The following is a 26039-nucleotide window of genomic DNA, read 5'->3' on the forward strand; positions in this document are numbered from 1 at the left end:
CAATTAGCGTCATAGCTCATGAGTGGGTACTATCATCTTTGAATGAACATTATTCTGTGGCTCGAGTTTCGACTAGCGCGTCAGCCACATAAAAAGCCTAACAAAAGCCGGACAGGCCGGACAAGACAATATTTGGCCAGACAAGCCTCTAAAAAAGCCAAACATGTCACCTGGCAACCCTAGTCGGGGCGCCACATATTATTATACATCAACACTATACCGTACCCCATGCCATGCGCCGCGCCGCGCACCGTACGTTCCGTGCGATTATTCCGTCTAGCGAGCGGGGACGTAGTCAATGCCTCGTTTGCGTCAAGCGAGCGCGTTCGACTTTGTCGCGTCGTTCTTCAGTCCGCAACGCGCCGCTCTACCGAACGGACGTACGCGCGCTTTCCAAGCCTAGACAAACGATTGTTTATTTGTTATTTATTAGTCACACTACTTGTACACTGCATTCCTTAGTAAATTTTGTTTATTCTTCTACTAAAAGTGATTTTAATTAGTTTTATCGGACTGAGCAAGCAAGCTTCATGAACTGTGATCGTGTTTTTGACCGTTTTGAACAATAATACAACAGAAAGATAAAACCTGTGAGACGGGTCGAAATGAGTGGATTGACCATTAGAGTTAAACGAGGATCGAGGGGTAGTGCTACTCTTCTTGAAGCAGCTAACAGAATTCTACGGCTACTCGGCGTTAGCTCATCAAAGCGCGGGAAACAGCCCTCTCCCAAATCTAAGGTAAGGTCAACGACTCCGCGCGTCTGCTATTCTGTACTGCGTGTACCCACTTGTTTGGCTGTTTAGTCAATAACAAACAAAATTTTATGTCGCAGTTGTTTACCTAAATTTTTCGGTCGTTAAAATATTTGTGTTTTGGTTATGCACTAAAATGTAATTATTAAAAAAGTGAAAGGGTGAGAAGTGTGGGAGAATTCGTGAGCTTGTTTATGATGTGGTGTGAACGAGTGATGTAGGAGCTTTTATTTATTAATGATCTTTTGCATTGCATAGTAGTTATTAAAATTCTTTAAAGAAGTAAGAGAGCTAGCTACGTAGCTTTTTAATTAAATTCTGCGTGGAAATCATCTACCTACCTACACGTTTATTATTTTAGTTTCACATTCATTGTTTAAGATGTTTATTCTTTTCTAACAGTCATCGTCATTGATAAATTGGTGTTTATCATTTGTTATTTCTCATATTGTACGATTCTGAACATTTGTGATGTTAGTAACATCTGGAGATTCTTACTGGACATTCCTACGTCCAGATTGTTTTTCAATGTAAACGCATTTGGTGAACTTTCGCTGCATAGCGCAGTGATTGTGCACTTTCGCTCGGCCGCTTGTGTAGTATACGCGGGCACCGCTCACAGCAGCGAGTCGGCCGCGTATGATGCAAAGTGCTGGGAGTTGAGCGCGGGCGCGGTGGCCCCGGCACCGCACTTGTTTGTTCACGCGCCGCCGGCGTGACCACCTTGTTTACAACTACGGACGCCTCACGATCCGCATTCATCACTCCGCCCGTAATGACGACACGAAGTACGAACGTTTCCTTCAACACTGACGGTGCATTCACAACTACACCCTCGCCTCGCAGCTGGGCCACACAAATAACTCATGTAACGGAAACCAATATCACTTGTTGTTGCAAGCGGTTCGCAATCATGTTTATTGACATTGCTATTGTTGAAATGAGCAGAATTTTTCATAACTGACCTGACACAGTTACTCGAATGGGCTGACTCAACCCCGTTGTTAATTGTCTGAAAATATTGGCATCTGCACCTGTACATATTTTGATGGAAACTAAACTTTGATTCATTCACCTATTAAGTACATCAAGAATGTCTGGGTTACGTCACTTCAATAAATACCTAATGATGATTTGGAATCTTGCATTGGTTAAAGATGACCAAAATCATTAAATAAACCTCTTATTAGATACTTCCAAGAAATCAAGCAGCTGAGATGAGATTTGCTTGCAAGTTACCAAACCAGTTTGAAGCTGCATAAAAATATGTTTTTACTGCAGTCCTATTTATGTTCCGAAAGGTCATTCCGATATGACCGGGTTGGTTTGGACTGGACGTTAATTTGGTGAATGTCTGTTGATAACAGCATGCAACGAGCCAGTTATCAACAGTACCGTATTATGCAAAGTTGGAGGTGCGTCATCAAGATTATACATATTTTCAGTCAGTGTAATGCACCCACATAAGAAATCCATTAATCTCCGAGAAATCATGTCCTGCTCAACTAATTTTCGCGTAGTAATTGTTCGGAATGGCATGCGCGCGATCTAATTGATCTACAAGCTGTAGCCGGATGCAGTGCGGAGGGGGTTTGGTCTTGCAATACGGCTCTACATCCGTCTAGTCTATCTAGGACAAGGCCTTACCACCACAAATGGATAGACCAATAGCTATAATAAGGTTCCATAATCGTAATCTATTATTAGCTGCAACAATTCCGCTAATATCAAAACATAGCTATTAATGACATCGTAAAGAAAGGAATTCCTGACACCTTTCAGCACCAATTTCACTGGATTACCAATCCTCAATATTTATGTAATCACTGCATTTTCTCTGGCATACTTGTGTGCATACGCAGCATGCAACACACGTCTTTCTCTCGGTCTCGACTCGAAATACTCGAACTCAATTGTGGAGTTAACGAGTGCAGGTATGGCGGCTCGTTCAAAGCCATCGTCCAACTTGTTCGAAGCGCATTAACTGTCGGCGGCATGTCGCTTGTGCAATAAAAATTGCTTGATGAATGTGTTGTAGGCGCGGACGCGGACGGTGGCGCAGTGGGTATTGTGGTGGGGATCGAGGTCGGGCATGGACGGAGTGTACGATGCGGAATGCGTTACTGTGGGAATGCGCTCTAAGTACCGTTGCGCCGGTCTACACCGCGCCGCCGCCCGCCGCGGAATTCAAGACCCACTTGCGGCCTGTGCCCACCAACTTACTTATACATTAGGTGACTCATGCGCCCCTTTAAAAGGGGAACATTCTTGGGTTCAAAGAACTTGGGTGCATTCTTCCCTAAAATCTTTACCCATCAAATGTTATCTCAAATTTCTTGGAACAATTACTCAGATGCTTTTACTACAACGACAACAAAGGGAAACATTGTGTATTCGGAACAAAAACATGCATTCAATATTGCCTCTTTCTTTGGATACATTATACTACCACATTATTCCTCACTTTTGGTTGTTTAAATATTAAGTTATACCTGTAAACAAATTGACTTTTATCCAGATATCGAGTAGGTATCGAGCATTTTTAATGTCAATCATACGCGATGATAACAAAATGTTGATAAATACAATGTTGTCAGCCTGTAACTGTAATCTGGTAGGATAGTATTTATCTCAGAATGTCATACGTAATTAGCTGCGACCTAGTGGTAATTATAGCATGCATCCCACCGCGTGCCGCGACACCTCGGTGGTTTTTTCCACCGTCAACTTGGCGCCGCTGAAATAGATAGCAAAGTACATGAACAGTTGCGATAGCTAATATTTTGTTACACAACACAGTTTTAAAGCCATGAAAATTTAATGAATTCCAAAAATCCTCGTAAACTTAAATTTTTCGCACAAAAAATCAACAGCGGCACAACACAACGGTACCTCATACTTTCATTTGCTTTTCATCAAGTTTGTTTTTGGCCAATTAACCGTTAACCACGTCTTCGTCTCTGTGTAGCGCTGTTAGAAAGGGAAAGAATCGCCAATTGTAACTATCTCTACCTCTTCACTCACGTTGTTGAATGGAAGCGGCATTTTTTGTTACATGACGCCTTAGAAAATGGACAAAAAACGCGAGCCGCGAACTCTTGAAAATTGGATCATCGAACTGTAGGTGAGGCCAGTGAACGTGGCGGGTGGCATTATTTGATTTGTGTACAAACTTTCCACATTCAAATATCGCTTTTAAATTACTATTCTATGTAATTTATATTAGACTAGCTTTCCGCCCGCGGCTTCGCCCGCGTGGAATTTTGTCTGTCACAGAAAAACTTTATCGCGCGCGTCCCTGTTTCAAAAACCGGGATAAAAACTATCCTATGTTCTTTCCCGGGACTCAAACTATCTCTATGCCAAATTTCATCAAAATCGGTTGCGAGGTTTAAGCGGGAAAGCGTAACAGACAGACAGACAGACAGAGTTACTTTCGCATTTATAATATTAGTTGGGATGGGATTACCAAATCTGCTTATATTCTTGTAATCTTATCAGTCAGCCAGAAAGTAACTCAGTAAATGCTATTTAAAGACGATGCAACGAAGTTTTCCCTTTTGATAACAACTATTACAATCGGTAAACGGTTTACGGTGCCCGAGAGTCTGTCGCGGGTACACTACGAGTAGATATTATAAAAGACCCACGTGAAAGTAGTCTCCACAGAAATCGGAGCGAACGTGAAAACCATTTTCTGTAGCTTGTAATGGTAGTGGTTTTTGAAGATATAATTTTCTTTTTTATAAAAAATCTATATTTCTAAAAACAGAGTCTTTAACATAAGAAAATATCCCAAATATCATCGCTATCTCAACTGGTCCAGACAAAACCCAGTATATTTATTTCTGAGTCAGCTGTCAGAATTTGTTTAGCATAGTTAGTGGTCACCTAATTTCAAAGACGTCGGTGCGCCAGACGGCGCGTTGCCCCCTGGCCCCCACCGCGCATGACGTGTAAGCTACCAACCCACCGTCGCCGCCGCCGCCGCCGTGCCCGCCGACCGATAAACAAGTGCACGCTTTCGAAGCGCGTTGACGCGCCGACGCCGCCACTAGGTATACTGTGTTCGGATCGGTGCCGCGGTGGTGCACGTTACTAATATTGGCAATATTTTTGTGAGCTCGTCTAACCAGTGGTGTTTGTTGTTGCAGACGAACGGCCGAGTGACTAACGAAGTGCGGGCTCCGATTGCCGCCGCAGAGTCCGTCATCGAGTCGCCGGTCAGGATGCAAGCGTCTCCGGCAGCACCTGCGCCTGCGCCCACCCCAGCGGCGTCGCCGGCACCTAGTCAGTCGTTTAAACCCACCAAAAGAACGGCTAAAGATTACATATTTGGCAAACTCATTGGCGACGGAATGTTCAGCACAGTGTTCCTCGCAAAAGACATTCACAGTGGAAAGGAATATGCAAGTAAGTAAAGTAGATTATCAAAAATGTACACCGAATGCATTTAATTACCCATATTATCTAGTTGAAAATTAATTATTTGCAGTTATTTATTTAGAATAAAAAATATTAATTTCTCGTCTTTTTTGTTTCAGTTAAAGTCTGCGAAAAACGGCATATCGTCCGAAAAAAGAAAATGGAGTATATCAAACGAGAGAAAGACGCTTTAAATATGCTTTTCAAAGTTCCACACGGTTTTGTCAAGCTGTATTGTACGTTCCAAGATGCGGAAAGATTATACTTTGTATTGTCGTACGCAAAGAACGGCGAGTTATTGTCTTATATTAATAAAGTTGGCTCTTTCGAGCTAAATGTAGCAAAATTTTATGCAGCTGAACTTTTATCAGCATTAGAAAAGATGCACGCCAAGGGTATCATCCACCGAGATTTAAAACCGGAAAATATTTTACTTGATGAAAATATGCATTTGCAAATTGCCGATTTCGGAACCGCCAAAATTATGGACCCTGATGAAATCAAAACGGCCCCCATTGCAGATGATGACGCATCAAGAGGTAGAAAAATTAGTTTTGTAGGAACACCTCAGTATGTAAGCCCGGAGTTGCTTCAAAACTGCGTAGACACCCGCAACTCCGATTTGTGGGCGTTGGGTTGCATCATCTACCAGATGATATCGGGCCTGCCTCCATTCCGAGCAGCTACGGAATTTTTGACCTTCCAGAAAATATTGAAGTTGGACTATGAGTTCCCTGAAGGTTTTCCTGCTGATGCAAAGGATTTGGTTGAAAAACTATTAGTTTTGGATCATACAAAGAGAATCGGCGCCAATGATAAAGGCGATATTTATGAAAGCATTCGAAATCACCCATTTTTCTCTGGTATTGATTGGGAAAATATTTGGGAACAAACTCCTCCCACCATCAGCCCCTATTTACCTGGTGGATCGTTCGAAGAAGAATACAATGTACCTGACCACCTGGAGCCAGGATTGGGCAACAACCAGCTCGTGCGGCTATGGGAATTCGACCTGTCCACCTCTAAAGGTAATTATTTTTTAAGAATATTTCTATTCAAGTTATGCACAAAAAAATCTTGTTCTCTTTATGTCGAGTTGAATAATGGTTATCGTTAGATAGCGGTTCTAGTGCATGGATGTAGACAATTACAAAGGCTCGAGCGAGTGCAGTGAAGCGACGAGTAAGAGGCAACTGGAGCGTCCGTGACCTAAATTCTTAGCAAATTTATACGCGTCTTGTTTCATAACTGAACCGAGTCCGTAATGTTCCGTTTTTACGGTTTCTTTTTTTGCCAATAACTGAAACAATTTATTTCCATATAATTACTTATAATATCTTGCAAGTGTAAATGGTACAGACACATAATCTTCCCATATGGTGCATGCACAATTCTGCGTCATCGCATTCGCTGGTATTCACAATTCGGAACGGACGTCCTCAGTTCTTGGTTTACGGTTCTATAGTAGGCATGACGTCAGCCTTCCGGCGCGCCGCGCGCTGCGTCGGAGTTCCACGCTCTCGGCCGCCTGCGCCATGACATGAAATCATGAATGAGCCCGGCCCAGCGATCTTTATTGAATAACGACCTTATGATCAGCTGACAAAGCGCGCACTGCACATTGCTGATAATAATGTTCTTCATTGTGTCGATGCATGCATGAATTATGGCTACGGATATTATTTTTATCACATGGGGATATTACAATAGCATTGTATTATAAATCTTAAATATTTTGTAATTTATAAGTGTTTTGTAACAAGTTTTTTTCTTTGTTCTAGGCATATTGGACATCAGCCCTGAAGAAAAACGACGTCGTTTGGAAATCCAAGCTAGAGACAACAAGTGGCACCAGTTCGTCGACGGCGAGTTAATATTGAAACACGGCTACGTGGACAAACGGAAGGGACTGTTTCCAAGACGCCGCATGCTCCTGCTCACCACCGGCCCCCGGCTCTTCTACGTGGACCCCACCAACATGGTGCTCAAGGGTGAAATACCCTGGTCACCTGAACTACGCGTTGAAGCCAAGAACTTCAGAATATTCTTAGTGCATACGGTGAGTTGCTTTAAAGTCTTATTTCTGCGATGGCTGTCTTTTCATCGTATTTTTATCTTTATAAAGTTTCGACAAATCTTACATCAGTGAATAACATTGTTTTCTGCTTTACAGCCCAATCGTACTTACTACCTCGAAGACCCTGAGTCATACGCATTAGAGTGGACCCGCGTCATCGACGAGGTCCGCATCGGCACCTACGGGCGGGACACGACTTAAGCGGCGGCGCGGCGCCGCCTCGAGTTGTGCCCGCGCCGCCGCCGCGGCTCCCGGGACCCGCGCCCGCACCCCGCCCCCCGCACGGCGTATGCACACTTTTAGGGTACTGTAAGCCTTCATATCGAGCACGAAAACCATCCAGCCAGAAAGCTTTAGCGATGAGTGACCTCGTGCCCAGAAGAATCGGCGTCCTTGACACCTGCATCGTCCGGCGCGGGCCGGCGCAGCGCTCGGCGCCAGCGACCCGCGCGGGCCCGCGCCCGGCGCTCCTCTGGAGGATGTTTACGAGACGACATCAGCTATACCGACCGCTGTTGATACTGAATGACTGATTCCTATTATTAGTATATCCCGACTATCTTATCTTAAATTATTCTAATTTAAGTTTCTTATTTAATTGTGGATATCGGTGATGATGTGTAAATATTTGTCTTAAATTATTATTATTGCAATCGCTTAGGTTATAGTGTAATGTGTAATCGCGGGCCGTTGTAGCCATACGCGGACCCATGTAAGAATGGATTTGTTATTCACCACCTGCGTGTTCACAAAGCCCATTCCGGTTGGTAACTAGGCAATTTATAGCTAAATTAAATATTATTTATTTTATTTTAATTATTTGCCAACGGAATGTGACTGTTGTACAGAATTATAACAGTAGGAAATTACGATCGGTCTGTTTCCATGTTTTACGTTACGTTTGTCATTATAGCTAACGATAAAAAAAATATTATTCAATTTTGAATTATTGTTAATTATCAGGTGTGGATGGTTAGCCGATATGGCTGTACTCGTGGGGATGGAAACGGTCTGATGCGAGAAGGTTAGCTTCTTCTGGCGCTCTCCGGCCGCGGCCGTCGAGGGCGCCGCTTTACCGTGCATCTGCGCGTGCACTATAATCCTAACTTAGCAAAAGGTATACGGATATCGCCACCAAAGGTGACAATTAATAATGCTATTGGAATGCTTAAATTGATTATCTAAATTGCGTCATTGTTAATTTAGATTGGGGTTGTTGCTTACGTATTAGTACACCTACCTAATTGAATTTTCTGTTTTATATTTTGTATTGTTACAATTATAATACTTTTACGCCATCGTAAACATTCAATGTCATGGCATTATGTCTAAGAAAAGTTTCGATGGTATTTTATCAAAATTATTCATGATTTATTAATGTAGCCTGTTTATAATGATTAGCGTATGAAATGCCTAAAACTTGCCTGGAATATTTAAATTAGGGCTTATTATTGTATAATTGGATTAAATCCATAGTTCAATATAAAAACCCTCATTTAGTGAATATAGTATTAGAATTTCAGCCATTAGAATGGAAACTTTTCTATTCTTTTCAGTATGTAGTGAAATGTATTTTCGACGATGGCATACTTACTCAACAATAGTTGTCAGCAGCATTTGGACTACTCCATGACATTGTTAATATACTAATAATAATAAATAATTCTGCATTTAAAATTTAATAACTGTTATCTATTGTAATTATATTTTACAACATTTGTATTGCGTAAATTCCGTAAAGTAACAAAATAAGAAATTGAGAATAAATTGAAGTTGATTTTTTGATAACGATGTCTTCTTATTTCCCTCAACATATTAAGCTAACTATACAAATTTATAATAGGCCAGAAATTCAGAATCCAAATACTTTAAAATATTACTGGATTAAAAAAAAAATATAGGTAGGTATAAAGAGCACTAAAACAACCTAGGTAAATGAAATGCCCAAAGCAGATTTTCCTGAATGCATGGTGCTAAAAAGCGCAGTGAAAATAGTGAGTTGAAAATAAGAGTACGCAAATTATTTATTTATTTGATTTATTTCTTTCCCTTTATTAACGATGAGTTAGATGACCAACTTATTAGTAAAATACTTGTTTTTTTTATTATTATTTTAATTATATTTTTGAAGTTTTTAACAGTTTCGGCCTATTATTTACTATGACCTGTGTTATGACTAATATTTAAAACTGCTGCGAAGTGATTACGATCTTTTGAATCTGTCAATCTGTCAATTTGTTGTGCAGCTCCTTACATTACAATCTCAAGAATTCCGATATTCGTGAACTTAATATTAGGCAAAATATGGGTAAAACAATACTAAATATCATTTTTACGCGGCACCACGCGAATAGCTTTTAAAGCTCAGGTTGATCGTTACAAAAACGATAAATAACGGTTTGATCGTTATCGGCACAGATACACTATGTTCTGATATATTATTCTAACTGGCAATACTGTTCATAGCTGTCAATGTCAGCTATTCGAGAAACGTCAGTGTCATCTGTTTTATCTTCAAGCATTTCTCACAGAATTTTGCACCCTAATAATAAGCTGTTAAGGTTGTACTTGCTTCGATACATATAAAAAATGATGTTAGGAAGGAATCCTAACCTAACTCTATTTTGATGTGAGATTTTATTCTAAATTGAGTAATTTTAACTGGATAAAACATAAAATGACTTCTCCCGTTATCAAATATGTTGGAAGAACCACCAATTTTCAAGGTAAAACCTTGTGGGAGATTGTAGGAAGTTTGAAAAACTTAGGAGTTGGAAGAATTATTGTGCGATCCGTGTTCGAGCGCTACCCTGAACCAAGTTTCATGAAAATAGTTAAAGTGGAAACTTGTCCTGATGAGGTAAGTGTTTGCATATTGTTGATGCCCTTCGAACTCGAAACTCAAGCTCTTTTATGCCTTCGTTTTCAATCAAAACAGAGAGCAATGTGTAAGTTAATAGCACTCAATTTGTAAGTAAGCTTTTATAGCGGCTTAAAATTATAATAAACACATAAACAACTTTATATATAAAGGGAATGAAAGGGCCCAGGCCCTTTGATTTACATAATATAGCGGTATCAAACCACAAACCTGATCTTAGTTACAACATGAAATAAATAGTTACTTTAGATCTCTAACTTCGGTTCTAATGTAACATTACAGGAACGGCGTAGAGTTCGCATCTGGGTTGAAAAGACTTTCAGGGGACGTAAACTGCCAACTCTTACGGAAATCTACCGCACTTCCTACAAGCCCGACTACAAGCTCATACCCAAGAATGAAGAGGCCAAACTGTTGGCCTCCGTAACTAAGGAACACAATTTCCCAGAAGTTATTCTACCAACCACAATTGAAATGCCTCCATTAATGAAGCAGTTTATTGTGAAGGATCATGAAAAGAAGGGCTTAGAGGTAATTAAGTACTGATCTTATCTTCTAAATGTTACGTTACGTATTTAAGTTTTTTATTTTTTATTTATTTATCATTGAAAAAAACACAGTACATTAATAATATCGATAGACTATAAAAACGGGTCCGTGGCCGAGTCCCCCAGTTTTCGACGCACCCGTGGTCGACGCCCCCGGTCAGTTAAATTCGATTTGAAGCAATTTTTAATCAAATGTACAGTCAGGCACAAAAATGTTTATAAACGAATAAATATTTATTAGGCCAGTAGAATTAAACACAAAAATGAATGTAATGAAATGAAAATAATTCCTACAAAAGTTTTTTGTTTCTTACTACTGCTGGTTTTGGGTTAAAATTTTGCTCCCATATTGCATAAATAGCGTCAAACATGCATAGTTTAGTATAATAATTAGCTTGTGAAACTTTTTTCGTTGACTGTACTTAGTGCAAAAGCCGAAAAAAATATGATATTAAATTTATTTAAATCGGGGGCGTCCACCACGGGTGCGTCAAATACCACTAGGGTTTATTCTTAAGACTATCTTGAATATAAATAAGAAGTATAAATCTTCAAACTTTTTCAGTATTCTAATATAAATAAATTTTATGAAAGTACCTATGTGCAGATTTTTCTCAGTCTCAGCAGACAGCAAGACAACATGAATAATGAAAAATCTTCATTCAACTAAGACTAATATTTGGCATATAAGAACATCAAAATAATCTCTCCTTATCTTTTGGGCCCTACCACCAACGCTTTGAGAAAAAACATGTTACAGAAAACCCAATCTTCATCAGAAAGTATGCTTGGTGTTTAATACAATTTTGTTTCTCATTCCAGACTATGAAGGAGTATGTGATGCCTCTAAGCTACAACAAGAGCCCCAACCGAGTCCTAAGGATTGCAGAGCCCGGTGAGCAACCCACCGTCCAGTTTACTATGGGCCTTGGGAAACCAGTTAGTCTCTCTCTTTATGAAGGAGTGCAGCTGAATTAAAACACACATTTGTTCTGTATTTATAGTTTAATTAATTAGATTACAATTAAAGCTGTTTAAAAAAATATTCTGTCATTTAAGACATCTCTAAGTTCATCAGTTTTTGCGGAAATTTTGTATCGATGCGAATTTTTTGGCTAAATACGGATTGGTTTCCATATCATGGACGTTGCGCTCCACCTCCAGTTTCTGAAATTAATATAAAAGTATTTACTTATTTCATCATCAACCAATGAATGGTATCGTATTTGCGCTCACCGGTTGGCACTACTGGCGATTGGCAGGACCTTACTCTACAATGGTGTCACTGTCAGCCACCACCTAGTGACTGGACCTTCTTACAGTGGCGCCAACTGGTGAGGGCAAATTCGATAGCCCTCATTACAGTTTGCTGGACCTAAGACTGTCCCAAGGAGCGCCAAAGAGCTCGATCATTCCGTCATGATCTCACGACACGATTTCTCATTGAAGTTGTTTGCAAATGTGTAGTAGTTACCTACCAAGGCAGGATATTTTTCTCAAACTACCTTGATTGATTTTGATTTGCGCACATTAAATTGCTTCATTTGCAATGGCTACAATATTTGGATTTTAAATTGCTTACCAAAAATTATGTAGTCACATTATTAAGGACATTATTAAACACAAGTAGGGACTTTTTCAATAGCTACAATGTTTTGAACTTACCCTCCAGAAGTCACGCATCTCCTGGACTTCCTCTTCTCTTTGTACGAAGTACTGTCGGACTGTTTTTTGTATCAAGGTGGCAGCGTAGTCTTCGGGCCACAGCCACGACTTGGGGTAATATGGTCGTGGACTGAAATGAAAAAATAAGTTCTGGTATTTTGTGCCCACCATGACCCACCTTTCTTTGGCGTAAGTACTTAAACGATTTCTTAAGACATTTTTTCGAATATAGTACTTACTTCTCTTTGAGGTAAGCACGGACCCAAGGCATGTTGAATAAATGCACGTTTTTGTCTTTGCGTTCTGGATATCTAGGATTATTGTTCCACAAAATCTGAAATCGAAAGAGTTGTGAGGTCTGTTGTACTTTTCGTTGCATTCTGATTCTTAATCTGTAACCCACCAAGTTAACCCATATGGTTCCCATCGTCACTCATGGATAATGTAACATAGTATCAGCTTTGGCGATTTCTCTTTGGAATGTGTATGTACACCCAGAACACTGTACCTACTTGTCTACTGCTGCTGTTGATTTGCAACTTTGCTCACAATTATTTTTAGGGGAACAACACACAGCGGGACACAGATTTTATATATATCAGTATCAGTTTTTACCTGAACAATGTGATCTATGCCATTGAAGAAGCACTTTTGACGCAATAATGCTTCCCAGATCTTAGCTTTATTCAGAGTTTCCTCCAAAGCCGGTATGAGATGTTCGAAAACTTCACTTTTGATGTAATCGCATTCAGTCTCTGTGTCGGGAAAAGAGTTGCATTGTGTTTTATGTTTTAGGGTCTAAATGATGTAATTTTGTTAATTAAAACTGTCAAGCTTTTTCAATGATATGAACTAGGTAAGTAGATAGTTACTTCTTGGATAAGCAAGTGAAGAATATAGAGAGGTTCTTTTATCATGAGTTAATGCGCAATTTACCTAACTAATGAGCTACTAAGTACTCAAAGCATTTGATAAATTATAATATCTAGTATGTATTTACTTAAAAAGGGCGATTTTGGTATTGCTTCTTTCTTGCTTTCGGCAAACGCTTCTATTTCTTTGAATTTCTCATCACTTTCCTCCAGTATCTGCTTCCAGCTAGCACCAGCCTTTCTTTTGATGAGGACAGGGAATTCTACTTCGGAGCAGGGCAGACTGTCGGGCAAAGTGAACGCCGCTAGATTTTCTGTTAACTCGTTAACGGCCGATTTAGTTTCTTTGCCCTTCCCTTTACGGTCTGTAGTTTTCCCTGCCATTTTATTCACAGAAAGACTTGATTATTTTCTCAGTAAATAGTAAAATTCGAAAGCAGTGCACAACAAAAACAAACATCGAAGCAATAACATTTATGGTAAGTGTCAAAAGTTTACCGACAGATTAAATGCTTTTGAAAAATGTGTAGTAAGAAGGCTCTAATATGCTGTAATTTGTCTATTGTTCAGTGCTTTCATAATTTATTAAAATACCTACCTACTAGATTTAATATTTAATTATGTTAAAAGTGGGAGGTATAAAAGTAATAAACATTTTATTTATTTCAATATTTAATATATTTGTAAAATTTATCTGCATTATGCGATTACTCGTGTCTCTGGATATTACCATCCAAAGTAAGAATAAATATTAAATATAATCTAGCGCCTAATAATAAATATGATATAACATTCAGTCAATTTGTGACTCATTGCGTCTACAAAATAGATTTAACGCTTCAGTATGGCGAGAATTTGCCAGTAATCTGAGAGATCCAGTCGAGGTAGTGAGCGACTTTCACGTAGACGCCGGGAACGCCAGGCTGGCCGCAGCCAATACCCCAGGACACCACCCCCACGAGTTGCCACGTGCCTCCACGCTCGCACACCAAGGGACCGCCACCGTCACCTTTGCAGGCGTCTTTGCCTTCTTCCCCACCAGCGCAGAGGAAACCTTGATTCAGCTCATAGTTGTAACCCAATCTCGTTTGCTTCAGCTGCTGTTGGCATTGACCGTGAGACAGAATTGGGACATCGACTTCTTTCAATACGTTTTGGTATTTTCCGTAGTCGCCAAAGGCATCTTTGCCCCATCCAGTAGTCCAGCATCGCTGTCCGGCGTAATCTGTGTATTTGTCAGGCAGACAAGCCGGGCTGATGTGAGGGTATTTGGTCCATTCAACAGGGTGGTCCATTTTCAATATGGCGAGGTCATTATCCAAAGTTCCAGCGTAGTAAAGTGGGTGGACATGGACGGAGACAACGTCCCTCTCAATGTAGGGGAAGAACTCGACGTCACGGTTGACATCCCATTCACCAAGACGAATTCTCAGCTCGAATCCTTTGTATCTGAAATAATTAAGGGAATATTTTTATTTTAACTGAATATTGCATCCCTTTAATGATTTAACTTTGAAAATAAATATGTATAGTAAACACTAAGTAAAAACATTAGCAAGAACTTACGATTTAATACAATGAGCTGCAGTCATTATGTGGTTAGCGTCAATCAATGTTCCTCCACACACATAAACTGACTCCTTGGGGTCCTTTTTCAAAATAGCCGCTTGCCATGGGTATTCGCCAAATTCACTCTCTCCATCGACGTAAGATGGGGTCTTGATTCTACCATTGATTCCCTGGGAATGTCTGATACCACACTGGCCTCTGTTTCCGGCTTGAGGTTTCAAAGGTCTACGGCAGCAAACCTGGTTCTGTCTGCATTGTTGAACTGGAGGACGACCGAAGTAACCTTGACGCTGAAATTAAAATGATTATTAAAAACATATTCAGGAGATATCAAATAGTAATTGACTGATTTAAAAAGGTGATTCTATCCTATTTTTATATGATACACTATATCAGATAGGTCTAGTATTACCTCCTGTATATTTTCAACAGATTTTTCTACCGTGGTTTCTCTCTTCTTCCTGTTCTCAGGGAATCGGATAGTTTGGCCTCCACGGTTAGCCCCAGGTCTATTTTGAGGAAGGGAAAGGGAACGGGAGTAACCATGCCTATTGGCGTATGTGCCTTGTCTATCATTTGCACTTATGTTAGCATTTCTTTCAAAACCAGGGCCATAAAATCCACCTTGGTAAACATTATTATAATCAGCGCCATCATCAAAATGATTAGGCACATTTTCATTGTCATCATAGTAATCGTCATTATAACTAGGTGGCTCGTGAGATTGATACGGGTGTATATGACCATACGATGGCTTGTATTGATTGTATTGTGGGGAATAAACTGGCGGTGGCCCATGGTGTGAATAGTGCGGTGGAGGATTATGATGATTATGACTGTATATTGGCTGTATAGGATGATGGGGTACTGGATAGTGATGGTCATGATAAGGATTGAAGTGGTGGTCATGATGAGGATTGAAGTGGTGGTAATGCTCATGCTTATTCAGAAGGTATAACTTTTTCTCATGAAATATATTGGATAGTTTGTTAACTACATGTTCATTTGGCGTGACGTGCAAATTAACAAAGGGCTTGACGATTTTTTCGCCATAATCATTTTTGGTGACCTGAACTGCTAGAAGAGGATTTACTGAGACTAAACCTAAGTTTAGACCTCCGCTGTTAAGTGCTGGACCATAGGGGTTGTATAGAGGATTTGAGTTAAAAGGATTGATAGGATAACCGCCGTGGGAAGGCTGGGGCAACCCAAAAGAGACACCAAACGTGGGCTGCACTTGTTTGTTGCTATTGCCGCCATTGCCGCCGTAGCCGGCCAATCCAATGAGGCGCTGCAGTAATATTTACTTTTGTAAATTAATGTTATAATTAAAGTATCAATCCAATGTTAGATATAATTATGTCAATGCCCATTGTTTAGTGTTTCTTTTGAAAGCTGTTACATTCAGGTTTAAATACGGATCATACACATTTCCGAATGCAACAAATGTTACCCCAGTTTTATACACGCATGTCTATGATAAATGAAAAATGATGATATGTTTTTAAATGGGTGGCGACGAAAGGTTTCAAAATAAGTGTTAGTTACAATGATTGTGTAAGATTAATGTAAGTCATTTAAAGGTGTTTACTTACTGCTTCAATTTGTTTCGAAGCTTCTTCAGCCTTGTTATCATCAGCTTCTTTCGTTTCCCTCTTGCTGACTTTCTTGGTTTCAGTGGTAGCATTTTGGTTAGCCTGTTCAGCTGCATCTAATTTGGTTATGTTATCAATTTGTTCATCGGTCAGCGCGGTGATTTCGCTGGCTTTGTTACGAGGATCGATGGGCAAATATAAGTCGTCTCTGCGGCCGATGACCTCCTGGCTGGGACATTGGTCATAGTTTACACACACGCAGTCAAGTCCTTGCGCCTTTGGCACATGGTAACTTTCTTGGTAAGCTCCATTAGCTCCGAATGATCCACCCTGATTGTACAAATTGTTAGCAGAACCAACATTGAGTTCTTTTTTGTAGAATTCACTGTTCTGTGATCCATACGATCCTAGAGAGTTACCATATTTTTGCTGGTCTTCGAATAAATTGTTTTGGTACTGGTTTGGCAAACCCTGGCTTAAAATACTAGATCCTTCTTTGTTGAAACCGCTGTGGCCATACTGGGATCCGTATATAGTGTCAGATTCATATACTGGTTTGCTGTTTAATCCACCAAAGTCTCCAGTCATTGGTTTGAAACCTCCGGAACTAAGGCTACTGTAGTCGCCACCACCGGCTGTGATAATATCGCTTGATTGGTGTCCAAAAGTCTGAGGAGATTGTGACGCCAGGTGTCCTACTGATCCTACAGGAATAGCGACAGGTTTGATAATAACTTTGGGGTCCTTGTCTCCATCACTGTGTACATAGTGGTGGTGAACATGTTGTTGTACTACAGAGTCTGTTTTAGTGCCTGATTGCGAAGAGCCCTTGTTGTAGCTTGGTTTATTGTTATCGAAGTTGTAAGGGCTGTCATTAGCATATGTAGGTGGTTTAGTTACGTAATTCGCCTCATGTCCATTAAACAGTCCACCGCTGCTGCTTTGTGAGAACTGGAAGTTGTTTCCTGCGACACCGTATTTCTCAGAGAATCCAGGGCGGAAGTTACCTCCGTATCCGACTCTTTTCGGGGGTACTTTCTGCGGGCGTGTGTGGTAAGTAGGCATAGGCCTAGGTGGTCCATAGGCTCTGGGTGGTCCGCGGACGGGAATGGACGCAATGGGTTTGCCAATTGGCTTGATGTCAACAGGTTGAGCATAAATCAGTTCATCTGGTGACAAGTAGGTTCGTTTTTCTTGGGTGTCATCTTCATCGCACTGAAATAATTAAATAATACTTAATATCATTACTTAAACTACTTATAAATCTACAAATAAAGACGAATGTAATTGCGTATAACTGGCATGACTATGTAACAAATATTACGTAGAATCGAATTAGTGCTATTATTATTTTGTTCAGTATGAACTACTTTTTAAAGAATACTTACTTGAATGAGTCCTAAAGTGCAAAGGCGTCCTTTGATGAGGTTTCTTGCTTCAGCGTCATCACCTGCGTCCAAGGCTTCCTTGATCGTGGGATCGCTGTACACGTCGTCGTCGAAACCGCCCAAACTCCTGCCCTGCTTGCTGCTGATCAGTTCGTCTACGATGTCATCCAGAACGGTACTGTTAGAATCAGAACTTTTCTCTTCAGCTTTCGGAAGTTCTTCGCCTTGTAACAAGTCTGTAGTTTGCTGAGCATTCTCCTGTTTACCCTCTGCTTTCGATTCTTGTCCCCAAGACCATTCCGCCGATGTGCTCGCTATTATTAACGGTAACAATATACACGTAACAGTAAACCACCGCATGATCTGGAAAAAATAAGTGTGATTTAATCCTTGTTTATTAAAGCATGTCTTTGTTTCGAAACTTTAGTAGGCGAAGAATCACTTTTACTTTTGCGGACAGTCGGGTTATGTAAGACTCCATAATGTCAGCGCACTAGCGGCTGCGCCGGCGCAGGCTAACGTGGGCTCTCGAAAGCACTCTCACGCGTTGTATAAGTCGACGTTATGTACAGAAATCTGAATCATGGCTCAGTTATTAAGTAAATAGTTTACAAATTCAGAGAAATTGAAGCTTGTTATGTAATGCAAAGATCAAACATATATGTCATCTGATTTCAGAAGATGAGCATATAAACAATGGTAGCATAATATTATTGATGATTGGTGTCACCCATTGTTTTGTAACGAAAGTGTTATTGGTGTCAGTGTCACCGAAAACCGGCGCGAGTGGCCCATCGGCAGTCCGCGCGCGTCGCGACCGATGCGTCACTGCGGCGTAACAGTTACGCAACCTCGGAAATGCTTTTATCTTGTTTATTTATGCAACGAGTTACAGCACAACGAAACGACTTATTACGAGTCCTCTTATATGCAAATTTCACCTATTTATACATCAAATAGATCTAGGAGTTTTCTTATTAACTTAACTGAATCGTAACAATAGAGCGGAAAGTAGCGTGTGATATAAAGTAAGAGACTTGAATGGAAGAAAGTGTTTGTTTCATCAATACAATTATAATAGACATTATCTAATTTATAATGCGACATAAAAAGTTCAGTATTTTAAATAATGATGTAAAAATATAAAAATAATATTACTCTTGTTTATATCGAATTTTGTAACAATTTTATAATTGGCCGTTTATGAAGAAATAATAAATTACACAAACTAAAACCATTGAAATAAATAAAAGAATAAAGCGATTAGACATTGTTTTGATTGTTATCATGTAAAAATTATTCAGTAATCATCAAAACGCGGTAAACAGGAAATTAAATGGCATTGTTCTATTGTCAAGAACAGTAGCGATCTCGTTAGGTTGCAAGTAATGAACGGAGGACTTTCCTCCGAGGGAAAGTGAAAGTTCCCGTGAACCTGAGAGGATTAGCTCTCGTATCCAAGGCACAGCTGACACTTGATTATTTTTAAATACAGATATTGTAGCACAGGAAACGACGCAACGTACTGCCTGATTTTTTAAAATTATCTACAACTTTTGGCACCAGTAAAAACTGGCGCAATTTCAGCACTGCAACTGTTTGATAAAGTCCCAAATATTTTCGCGCACATTTTAAAATATCACTTTTCTGTCACTTGATGGAAACTTACTTCTGTTTCAGTTATCCTTTATTTATCACTAATGTTTATCTTCAACTCTCTTGCACCACCACACCGTCGCACTGTTTGGGTACGAATGCCTCTCAAACTATCACTACAACGCTTTATACTTCGTCCGAGGCAAAGATGCACGCACAGCGATTTTGTAAGACTGGCGTTTCTGCCTCCTACCAATAGACTCTGTTTGGGTTCCAATTTGGTCACATCTCGATGTAAGTTAGCGATATCAAAAGCCGTTGAATGGTGTAGTGGTACAGGCACTGACGTCATTTGCGTCTCATTGATCAACCCTTGGAGTATTTCATTGACGAGTGTGTTCCGAGTAGACGTTAGGCAACTGGGTTCGATTGAGGTCAACTTTACGGATCTTGTGTGCCATTGTTTTTGGGTATTACCACGATTGCAGTGTCTATGCAACAGGAACATAAAATACACCTCAATAATAAATATATTGAGTAATTTATTGCACTCGAGAGTCAGTTTATTTTAGTAAAAAAATATCACCCGTGCTTCAATTGTTTGTTTGTTTTTTTAATTATTGCATCGATTTATTTCAATAAATAAGTAATTTTATTGATATATCTCGTTTCTAATATTTATTACGAGTACATTTCACTCTAACAAACTCCTCGATCGACTAGTGAGAAAGTGTGGACATTGGTCAGTTGTTATAATTTTGTTGATGCTTACAACACAATGCAGTTATCTAATGCGAGGATCCCTTATTAGGCCAATACCTCGCTTTCCCCAGCCATCTCGGTCCTATAAGGATCAGTGACATACTTTTTAATGATATTGCCACCCTAAAACTGCCTTAATAGCATTGAATTACGATATTGACCCATTATTGCGTTAATTTTAAAGTTCTGATGGCGTAAAAGAAAACAGATGTATGCCTGTTGTAATAATTTTATATTAAAACGTTATTATTACTGATTTGTAGTAATGCTTCAATTATATTCGTTTCGTTTTAGTTGGATAATGTAAATGTAATACAATAGTTATTACATAGCGAGCGAAATTATCATCAAGCATAGAAAAGACATCAACGCGTTAGCGCGCATGCATTATATTTTGTAAATGAATTGTTGTTATCACTTAATATGATTTGTTTACTGTGTTTATTCATAACTTGTTACACCATGGCCATAAGTCGCAACGCGTGTCTTGAGTCCTGAGTTGGTTTGAGGTCGCAGAGTGACTCAGTGTCCTCAATGAGATTGGCCTTCGGGGTATCCCGCAGACATCGATGACATCGTTTTTAATCCTGTTAAATGCAACTTTTTTCTGCTCGTTAATTTAACTTCAGATAAAATAAAATTCATTAGTTTCGTTAATAGGTAGCTGTTAGTTAAACAAAGTTCGTGTGTCGTGAGGCATTAAGGAGAATCTGCTTGAGTCGGTCAAAATACTCGTAATCTGCGGACGACTCAAAATCAGGCGTATTTCAGGCATAGTGTAATCATTCCCTTATATTTGGTGGTTCTATTAAGCTCAAAACTCGATTCAAACTCATGCTTCTTAATCGTCACGATAAGTTGGATTTATGTGGATTTATTCTTGAGTGTACATTCATACTTGTGTGCCATTTCATAATGCAGGCCGAAGTCATGCAGTGACATAAAGCTTTGTGTTGCAATTTTTGTATAGCCATAGCATACTACTGTTGTTGTGAAGTTGATGGCAGCTTGTTAGGCCCAGAACAGACGGTGCAACGAAACTGCAACTTTCTGATGATTCTTATGAATGAAACTGAAACTGAAAGTTTCAAACTGGTCGTGTCATGCGTGGTCTCTCAACGGACGCTATGGCAGAAACTTAGATGCAATTCAAAAGTAACTAGCAGTTGCAGTTTCGTTGCAGTTGCGTTTCACCGTCTGTTCTGGGCCTTAGTAATTCGCAATAGACATAAACGCCAACTGCGTTGCGGATTCGATTTGGCTGAAGACGTGATCAGTGGATACGACATAATACAAGCTACAGAATATTAATAAATTGTTTGATAGAACCTATTTTAATAAATGTTTAAAACCCCAACCACTAAACAAAACTCTTGATTGTTGTGGCATAAGCCAAACGATCTTTGTTTTATGCTTGGTAAGACGCTCATTCGTTTCAGAGAGCTATGTAAATTTACATTTAAAATTAAATTAATATTTATGTATGTAAGTAGTCGTAGTGTTACTAAAATTACGCAACATTTACGCCAAGTATATGATTATTATGATGTTCTAAGTATATTATAATGAGAAGTCGACTGAAATTGAGTAGTTCCGTTTATATTAATAACAATTTCGACGATTCAGTTGCAATTTTAAATCAACATAATCGATTTTTGGTGGCTCTTGTGTTTGGCGAGGTCCAAATAAATAAGGAGTAATTTGTTCCTAGGGCTTGTTTCTATTACTTTTGACTAAAATTAGAGTTTTCAGTGATTCGTGCCACTGAGCAGAAGGTTGTAATTGTTTGATACAAGAATATTGATACTTAGCTCGTAGGTATAGTCTATTGATCTGTCTACTAAGTAATCGTATTTTTTAATGATATTCTTTAAATGACTATAAGGAGGACCGCAAATGCGTTTGCACGAAGACTAACAGAACAGCAGGATTAAAGTGGATCGAAATTAATCCGTAAAAGGTGGCTTGATTTGAAAGAGGTTTACACCCACGTGGTCCAAAAAGACAGAAGTAGAAGAAGAGTTTAGAAATAGCGATGAGTCATCGTGTGCAATGATAAGCATGATATCACAGTTTTGCGTAAAACAGGACTTAGGTTTTCGGCGTCCGTTGCACAAGTCGCGGCGAGCCGGACCTGCGCCGGCGTAGCTTGTGCAACAGTTCGCTGAACCACGATTCAGAGCGACTCGCGTGTGGTACTAAGCAGCACATCAAGCTTTACAGTCCAGCGTCTTATGTTGGTTGTAATAGACGCTATTTTACAACAAAAGTGTAAAGTCTAATGTGCTATTGCTACTGGTCCGTGTTACTTCACATTTGTTGTTTTGATGCTCCATTAAGCACTACATTATGACTAAGTATTAAAATAGTTGTTGAAGCTAAATACGAGTAAGTAGGCCGGGTGTTGAGTTTGGAAATCTTGATATTCTAGAATGATTAAAAGAATTAATGAAATAAGTCTAAAGTCACTGCTCTTAGTAAATCATGCAGTCTTCGCATACATTATGTCTCAGACATCAACTAAAATCATCAGCCCATCCAGTCAGGTGGCATCACGTATTACTCTTATAAATAGGTTTCAACAATTTGAATACTATTTTAAGAAGGTCAGCAGCTCGTGATGCTGTGATAAGTAAACTTCCCAAAACTATGAAGCATGTATCGATAAATTAATGATAAACCGTTGAAATTATCCTGGGGAACCTTGAATTCAGTGTGTCTTGGTGCATTTTTAATTCATGTACCTTTGACTTCTCTCTAAGAACTTCGTCAACTGTTGGCCAAGCGAAATATTTTACATACATTACAATATAATTAGTTTCATGGCCATCTTTTTTCTTTACTCATTTGTAATTTTGTATAAAAGATAAAAATAGTGAATTTAGCAATTTTTTTGCTTTTTGTTCGAAATCAACATAGATTTCGTAAGAAACTTAATTTAGCGAGTTGGCGGCACCAGCTGTACTGGCGCCAACATTTCTTCACAAAAATGCTACATTTTATTGTACTATTTTAGGAACAAAGTTATTGATGGTGGATACAGAGATCTTAGAGTGATATCCGTGGATTAAAGACATTGCACCCATCTACGGTGCAACGAACCCAAGTTCACTATAGTTCAAAACACTCAGTTATGTAATTCAGTTCTGTGCCTTTTATCTAGATTCATAAAGTACATAGTCGAGTGGCCAGTTCTCGTCAACAGCCTGCAACTACGACTTCCTTACTTTGAACTTCTATCGCCGACGTTTACACCAGTGCATTTTTACGGTTTGATAGACTTTAAGCTCTATTTCAATCTGTATAAAAGCTTAATTCAGTATCGCAGCGCTCTGCGTCACGTGTAGTTTCGCTAGTGCGTACAAGGAGGTACAAGATCACTGGACTCGATGACGTAATGTGAGGTAGCTTCGAAGACGTCGCTGTTTACATTTTTTGCTGCCACTGTTGCTGGAGTAGACTACTTTGTAATTGGTATTGCGCAATAGGTTATTGACTTCTGTTTAAATATTTGGTACACTCGACTATTTTTATGTCTTGAAAGTGAATGACGGCCTTTGCTCGTCAATTCAGGATGGAAATATTATAAAAGAAGCATGGAAAAGTTTCAATTTAAAATTAATTGCTTAGTTTCTTAACTTAGCTACATTTTCTAAGATTATGATTGTTGTCGCCCTAGTTGGAATTCCCGTTTTCCTTGTTTTTCTAATCAAAACTATTAAACATTTCTCAAGAAGGTTGCTGAATATTGTTAGTATATTATTTTGGCCAATTACTGGGAATTTATTGCAAGACACGGGTTTTCCGAACTGCGCCTATTGCGGTGCGCGGAGGCCACGCGAGAGATGCGGAATATAGCCGCTGTAGAGTCGTCGTTTGTTCGTTCATTTCATTGGTAGCACTTTTTTTTACAATACACAATATTGACAAATAGAAGGAACTTATGGATTAGAATGCCATTTATGCGCCATTCTTATTGCTTGTGTGATCTCTTCTAGACAACTTAGGCCGATTATAAACAGTTGCGGAATAGACAATTTATCAAAAGGGGATTATAGCTACGAGTATCTGAGTATAAGAGAAGACGAGTTTTTAAACTAGTAAACTATGAAACATGAACGTGATATAATGCTTAATTCAATACAACATACATCTGTTTCCGCAATTTATTACACCGATCTTGTCGCGACAAGGAAACATTTCCGTGCTTTTAAGCGATTTTGTGAAAAATATTATTGGCAGGTAGTTGCTAATTGCTCATAAGATAGGCCCCCTTAATTTAATTTATTGTCCGTGGTGCATAATCTTTTTCTTAAAGGTTTTAAACCTTTGTTTGTCACCTGTCATCCGCTTTGCAATGGAGGGAAGTCGAACCTTAATTTCGAACTCCTCCTATGTTCTGATTAATTTCGTTGCGGGTCCAATGACAGTTTAACTTTCCCCCGGGACAAACTTGACCTTCATTGGTTGGGTTTTTGTGGCGGTCAAGCTGTAGATCCTGGCTACACAGGAGTTGCAGTGGTGGGAACGAGAGGTGGGAATAGTCCCGTAAACTAGTAAACTATGCTTTACCAATGATTTGTACAATTTTTACAGTAAAGCACAGTCTTGACTTATCGCAATACGTCATGGTGGGAAAATCTGCACCACAATTTACTTAGTTTGTAAAATTAAAACAAAAAAAGTTATACTTTTGTTTCCATATGTAACAAATTATTTTTCTATTCATTATAGTTACTCGGAATTGAGTAAAATATGTTAAAATTATTTAAATGATAAAAACATAAAATGACTATAGTTTATATAAAATGTATCCTCAGATACTTTTTAGCCAAAGATAGTAAACATAATAATTAAGTAAATCTTGTTATAACAATAACAATCAAATAAAAAAACATTGTGTGATCGTTATAAAACGACTCTACGCCACTGCTGTTCTAATCGATTCGATGGCCTACTTTCGGTCGACTGCAGCGCCACGTAACTCTGGGCTTCCCTGCTCCTGCCAAGGACTCCTACCGCAACCGAGCCGGGTTTTTCCAGGCTCGTGAGAACTGAAATGGAAACTAATTGTTTTTTCAAGGCATTCTTAAAAACTATGCAACGGTTTTTTGGATACAAGTTTCTAATAATAAGTTATTTGCGGAGTATTCATGTAATTGTGCTTTATTAGTTCTAACATTTAGTTAATTAGTAAGTTTAATAGTGATTAACTGTTGTAGATAATTTACAAAGTCACTGCCGCATTGAAGTTGAAAGTAATGAAAGGAACTAATGAATTCATATGATGTTAACTGAAATACTCGTAGGTTTTATATTTTCTTCTGATCGTCTACTCGATTGTAAAAATGGGAAATGCATGTGAGAACTTCCTTTAATCATGCTTTTAGTATTATTTAATAAATTTTATACTTTTTATTGTAACGAAACTACAATATTGTATTTTTCAACACATCAGGGAAAAATCTGAGATGAGCCTTGCTAACGAGAACCTACACTAATTTACATGACAATACAAAGGTATCAGAAAGTAAGCGATGCGCTAATAAAGTACGCAAAAACAATGGAAATTGGAAACTTTGCCACCACCGAGCCATGACGTCACATCCTCCGTGGAGAAAGCAGCTATTACTTAAGTAGCAATGTTCTCATACTTATTTACTGCAATTATTATGGTTGGTGGAACTGGATAATGTATATTTTTACAGTACGGTGATTGATTGTTGTGTTATGTAGAGTAATATGACTGATACGTTCGTTCATTGTATTCAATTTTTCCGTTATGTATGTTATCTAGCAGGAATAAAAAGTAACAGTAATAACTGTGACAAAAAATATTTGAGAGAGTTCTAGAAGTAATCAAATAGGTTACACATTAATGATTATGATATAATTATGCGATTCTG

The 26039-nt window shown here is 39.0% G+C and overlaps 4 protein-coding genes across 6 annotated transcripts; 2 read left to right on the plus strand and 2 right to left on the minus strand.

Moving 5' to 3' along the window:
• Positions 1–268: 268 nt before the first annotated feature.
• Positions 269–9045, plus strand: Pdk1 (Phosphoinositide-dependent kinase 1). 2 transcript variants are annotated; one of them, XM_028311445.1, is made up of 5 exons: positions 269–740; positions 4910–5168; positions 5300–6208; positions 6962–7239; positions 7354–9045. In XM_028311445.1, exons 1-5 carry the CDS (start codon positions 606–608, stop codon positions 7456–7458), a joined length of 1686 nt encoding a protein of 561 aa, XP_028167246.1. In that variant the 5' UTR covers positions 269–605; the 3' UTR covers positions 7459–9045. The 2 variants fall into 2 exon arrangements, with proteins under 2 accessions (XP_028167246.1, XP_028167247.1); XM_028311446.1 differs by lacking the exon at positions 269–740 and adding an exon at positions 4793–4813.
• An 800-nt stretch (positions 9046–9845) lies between these two features.
• Positions 9846–11731, plus strand: mRpS34 (mitochondrial ribosomal protein S34). The gene is made up of 3 exons (XM_028311455.1): positions 9846–10117; positions 10421–10669; positions 11509–11731. The coding sequence occupies exons 1-3, from the start codon at positions 9935–9937 to the stop codon at positions 11662–11664; spliced, it is 588 nt and encodes a 195-aa protein (XP_028167256.1). The 5' UTR covers positions 9846–9934; the 3' UTR covers positions 11665–11731.
• Positions 11667–13682, minus strand: LOC114357707 (IQ domain-containing protein K-like). Its single transcript, XM_028311454.1, has 5 exons — positions 13352–13682; positions 12967–13106; positions 12591–12685; positions 12352–12481; positions 11667–11853 (listed from the first exon to the last, which is right to left on the minus strand). The coding sequence occupies exons 1-5, from the start codon at positions 13605–13607 to the stop codon at positions 11761–11763; spliced, it is 714 nt and encodes a 237-aa protein (XP_028167255.1). The 5' UTR covers positions 13608–13682; the 3' UTR covers positions 11667–11760.
• Positions 13683–13916: 234 nt separating this feature from the next.
• Positions 13917–19580, minus strand: LOC114357723 (uncharacterized). 2 transcript variants are annotated; one of them, XM_028311473.1, is made up of 6 exons: positions 19445–19580; positions 17776–18138; positions 16388–17602; positions 15205–16083; positions 14790–15082; positions 13917–14672 (listed from the first exon to the last, which is right to left on the minus strand). In XM_028311473.1, the coding sequence occupies exons 2-6, from the start codon at positions 18133–18135 to the stop codon at positions 14063–14065; spliced, it is 3357 nt and encodes a 1118-aa protein (XP_028167274.1). In that variant the 5' UTR covers positions 18136–18138; positions 19445–19580; the 3' UTR covers positions 13917–14062. The 2 variants fall into 2 exon arrangements, with proteins under 2 accessions (XP_028167274.1, XP_028167272.1); XM_028311471.1 differs by lacking the exon at positions 15205–16083 and having other exon boundaries at positions 19445–19571.
• Positions 19581–26039: the final 6459 nt, after the last annotated feature.

This window comes from Ostrinia furnacalis, unplaced genomic scaffold (genome assembly GCF_004193835.3).
Source record: "Ostrinia furnacalis isolate ACB-3 unplaced genomic scaffold, ASM419383v2 OfSCF3323, whole genome shotgun sequence".
NCBI classification, from domain to species: Eukaryota; Metazoa; Arthropoda; class Insecta; order Lepidoptera; family Crambidae; genus Ostrinia; species Ostrinia furnacalis.

Coding starts and splice junctions, on each gene's coding strand:
- LOC114357707 (XM_028311454.1), bottom strand. CDS start 13,607: ATGGCAGGGAAAACTACAGACCGTAAAGGGAAGGGCAAAGAAACTAAA. Junction 12,686..12,966: donor GCATAGATCACATTGTTCAG/GTAAAAACTGAT, acceptor TTTCGATTTCAG/ATTTTGTGGAACAATAATCC. Junction 11,854..12,351: donor AGATGCGTGACTTCTGGAGG/GTAAGTTCAAAA, acceptor TATTAATTTCAG/AAACTGGAGGTGGAGCGCAA.
- LOC114357723 (XM_028311473.1), bottom strand. CDS start 18,135: ATGCGGTGGTTTACTGTTACGTGTATATTGTTACCGTTAATAATAGCG. Junction 17,603..17,775: donor GCACTTTAGGACTCATTCAA/GTAAGTATTCTT, acceptor TAATTATTTCAG/TGCGATGAAGATGACACCCA. Junction 15,083..15,204: donor CTGTTGAAAATATACAGGAG/GTAATACTAGAC, acceptor TTTTAATTTCAG/CGTCAAGGTTACTTCGGTCG.
- mRpS34 (XM_028311455.1), top strand. CDS start 9,935: ATGACTTCTCCCGTTATCAAATATGTTGGAAGAACCACCAATTTTCAA. Junction 10,118..10,420: donor TGGAAACTTGTCCTGATGAG/GTAAGTGTTTGC, acceptor GTAACATTACAG/GAACGGCGTAGAGTTCGCAT. Junction 10,670..11,508: donor ATGAAAAGAAGGGCTTAGAG/GTAATTAAGTAC, acceptor TTCTCATTCCAG/ACTATGAAGGAGTATGTGAT.
- Pdk1 (XM_028311445.1), top strand. CDS start 606: ATGAGTGGATTGACCATTAGAGTTAAACGAGGATCGAGGGGTAGTGCT. Junction 5,169..5,299: donor CAGTGGAAAGGAATATGCAA/GTAAGTAAAGTA, acceptor TTTTTGTTTCAG/TTAAAGTCTGCGAAAAACGG. Junction 7,240..7,353: donor GAATATTCTTAGTGCATACG/GTGAGTTGCTTT, acceptor TCTGCTTTACAG/CCCAATCGTACTTACTACCT.